The sequence below is a fragment of the Drosophila ficusphila genome, unplaced genomic scaffold (genome assembly GCF_018152265.1).
Source record: "Drosophila ficusphila isolate 14025-0441.05 unplaced genomic scaffold, ASM1815226v1 contig_414, whole genome shotgun sequence".
In the NCBI taxonomy this organism is placed as follows: Eukaryota; Metazoa; Arthropoda; class Insecta; order Diptera; family Drosophilidae; genus Drosophila; species Drosophila ficusphila.
Genome location: NW_025064328.1, coordinates 24,406,113 through 24,408,784, shown reverse-complemented (window position 1 = coordinate 24,408,784; position 2,672 = coordinate 24,406,113). Strand labels below are relative to the sequence as shown.

General features: G+C 47.8%; 1 protein-coding gene across 1 annotated transcript; it reads right to left on the bottom strand.

Annotated features, from left to right (window-relative positions):
- Nucleotides 1-422: 422 nt before the first annotated feature.
- On the bottom strand, nt 423-2,137 carry LOC122320089. The gene is made up of 2 exons (XM_043208164.1): nt 818-2,137; nt 423-596 (listed from the first exon to the last, which is right to left on the bottom strand). The coding sequence occupies exons 1-2, from the start codon at nt 2,135-2,137 to the stop codon at nt 423-425; spliced, it is 1,494 nt and encodes a 497-aa protein (XP_043064099.1).
- Between the last annotated feature and the right edge of the window lie 535 nt (nt 2,138-2,672).

The window sequence follows — 2,672 nt, the reverse complement described above, 5'->3', positions numbered from 1 at the left end:
TCGATAGTCGGTCGTCTATTAGTGGATGGAAAATACTATTAGAGAGGACCTTATACCTTCAAGCTTGGAATCCGTATCTTTGTTTTTCTTCTTATTTGGCGGCTTCTCCATATGCGGTAGAGTCTCCCGAAGGCAGACCTGGCTTTGGCTAGCCTGCTCGTCACATCTTCTGTCACGCCACCGTTGCTGGAAATTACGGTGCCAAGGTATGGGAAACTCTCGACGTATTCTATTGGGTTTCCATCTATGATGATATTTCCTTGGCTGGCGTGATTGAGGCGCATCACTTTTGTCTTCGCCGTGTTAATTTGTAGACCCACACGGCTGGTTAGGTTCACGAGGTCATCAACTTTGGATTGAGTATCGCTTAGTTTGTGAGAGATTAGGCAAATGTCGTCTGCGTAGTCCAAGTCTTCTAGGTGTCAGGTGAAGCTCCATGTTATTCCACGCTTGTGTTTGCACACTTCTCTCATGACCTCGTCCACCACAATGTTGAAGAGCAGTGGGGATAGTGGGCATCCTTGCTTGACCCCGGTGTTTGTTTGGAAAGGTGCACTTGTCTTCCCGTTGTGCAGTACCGCCAGGTTGGCGTCATCCTATAGCGCCTTTATTAGGGCGATGACTTTGTGCGGTACTCCTTTCCTCCGCATTTCCAGAAGTCGGGAATGTGTTCGCTCTCCCATGCACTCGAGAAGTGCGGATGCAATGTTTCTGCCATCAGTTGAGTGTCAACTTGGAGGATTTCGGCTGGAATGCCGTCCATCCCGGCAGCTTTGTTGTTCTTTTGCTTCTTTATTGCATTTCCGATTTCTCTCACGGAGGGTGGGACGGATGATATTCTCCGGTTCCCATTTGCTGGCGCAACGTTTCTGTAGTCATCGCTCCTGCTAGGCATGTCGGAGTTGCTGATTTCCATGAAGTGTTGGCGCCACCTGTGGATTTGGTCGTCGTCGCTAGTGAGAAGTATTCCAATGGCATCTTTGACTGGCTGGTTCTTCCTTCTATAGCCTCCTGAGATTTGATCAATTGTCTGGTATAGTGATCGCATGTTGTTTTCGTTTGCTGCGCGTTTTGCATTATCTGCCAGTCTATCCAGTAGGGCTCTCTTATCATTTCTGTCTGCTCTCTTGACAGCTTTGCATAGTGCGCGGTGTTCGTCGCGTCTATTGCTGTCACGGTCAGCCAGTAATTCTAGTGAGTTCCTTTTGTTGATCGTGTCCCACGTTGCGCTAGAGATCCAGTTGTTTCTTCTTCGTTGTTGGGTGCCAATGATGCCTTCTGCGGCGGTCCTTAGTGTATCGCACGTCTGTTCCCATGTCTGGCCTTGCTGCGGTAGTAGGTGGGTGCGTAATGTTGATGCAAGTCTGGCACTGATGTCCGTTTCGCCAAGTAGGTGTATGTTGAGGGGGGCCGGGCGGTGGTTCCTTGAGTCGTCAGCATTTCGCGGGCGATTGCGGTCCAGCTTGATTGAGAGCTCCCCAATGATCAGCTCGTGGTCGCTGTCTATCGATGCTCCCCTCTTGTTCCTTACATCCAGTAGAGACTTCCTCCATTTTCTGCTTATACAAATGTGGTCAATTTGGTTACGTGTGTTTCCACTCGGAGATGTCCACGTGTATTTGTGGATATCTCTGTGTGGGAACATACTACCCCCAATGATTAACTGAAACATTTGGCATACTTCTATTAGTCTATCTCCATTGTTATTACGCGTGCCTATACCGTGGCCCCCAGTGGCTGACCTCATTCTGGTAAAGTTGGGTCCTATTTTTGCATTGAAGTCGCCCATGATAACAGTGATGTTGCCTCGAGGTATGCCAGTGAGAGTGGAAGTTAGCGCGGTATAGAAGTCGTCTTTGATGTCGTCGTTTGCGTCTTCGGTTGGGGCGTAACACTGCACGATTGTTATTGGTCTGGCCCTACATCTAAACGTCGCTTTAATGAGTCTGTCTGAAATGGGTGTCCAGGAGTGTAGCGTTTCTTTCATTCTTCTGGCTACGAATATCCCTACTCCATATCTGCTTCCCTCATTATTACCGCTGTGCAAGATTAGGTTACCATTTGCTGATGTTGTTACCCCACTACCGCTCCATCTCATCTCACTGATCCCCGCTATTGTGACCTGGAGTTTGTCCATTTCTCCTTCAAATTGTGCTAATCTAGACGGCTCTCTTAGAGTTCTAACGTTCCATTGTCCTATTCTTGTCCTTTTAGATACGCCTATAGTCGTCATCGAAGGGGGTCCGTTTGTGTTTGGTAATCTTGTGTTGGATTCTGTAATCGGATTGATTTCAGTCGAGCTTGTGATTAGCCAGAAGCGACCTATCCTAGTGGTGGGGCTGTCACCTATCGCCTTCTAGGAGAGGCGTAGGGGGCTACACACTTTTGAGCTGCCGATTTGGCGCATATTTGCATCGCAGCGCCGTCTGGCGGCGGGATGCGAAAAGTAGACCCGTGGGGCCTGGGCGGCATTTATAGGTTTTAAAATAGATATTCGTTTTAATTAGTACTCACGACCTTTTTATTTCTGCTCCATGATACGTATTGTAAAGTTGGGCCCAAGTTCACATGTCCGTTGATGAGCTGTTGGTCAAAATATTTAAGAAAATCTACTTTAAATGACCTATACAAATACCGCACTCATGCCAATCAGCAAGTTGTCAAAGACAAAT

Excerpts from the sequence above, each read along its gene's own strand:
- LOC122320089 (XM_043208164.1), bottom strand. The coding sequence starts at position 2,137 with ATGGACAAACTCCAGGTCACAATAGCGGGGATCAGTGAGATGAGATGG. Across the intron at positions 597-817 it reads TATCATCCGTCCCACCCTCC|GATGACGCCAACCTGGCGGT; the intron begins GTGAGAGAAATC and ends AAGGCGCTATAG.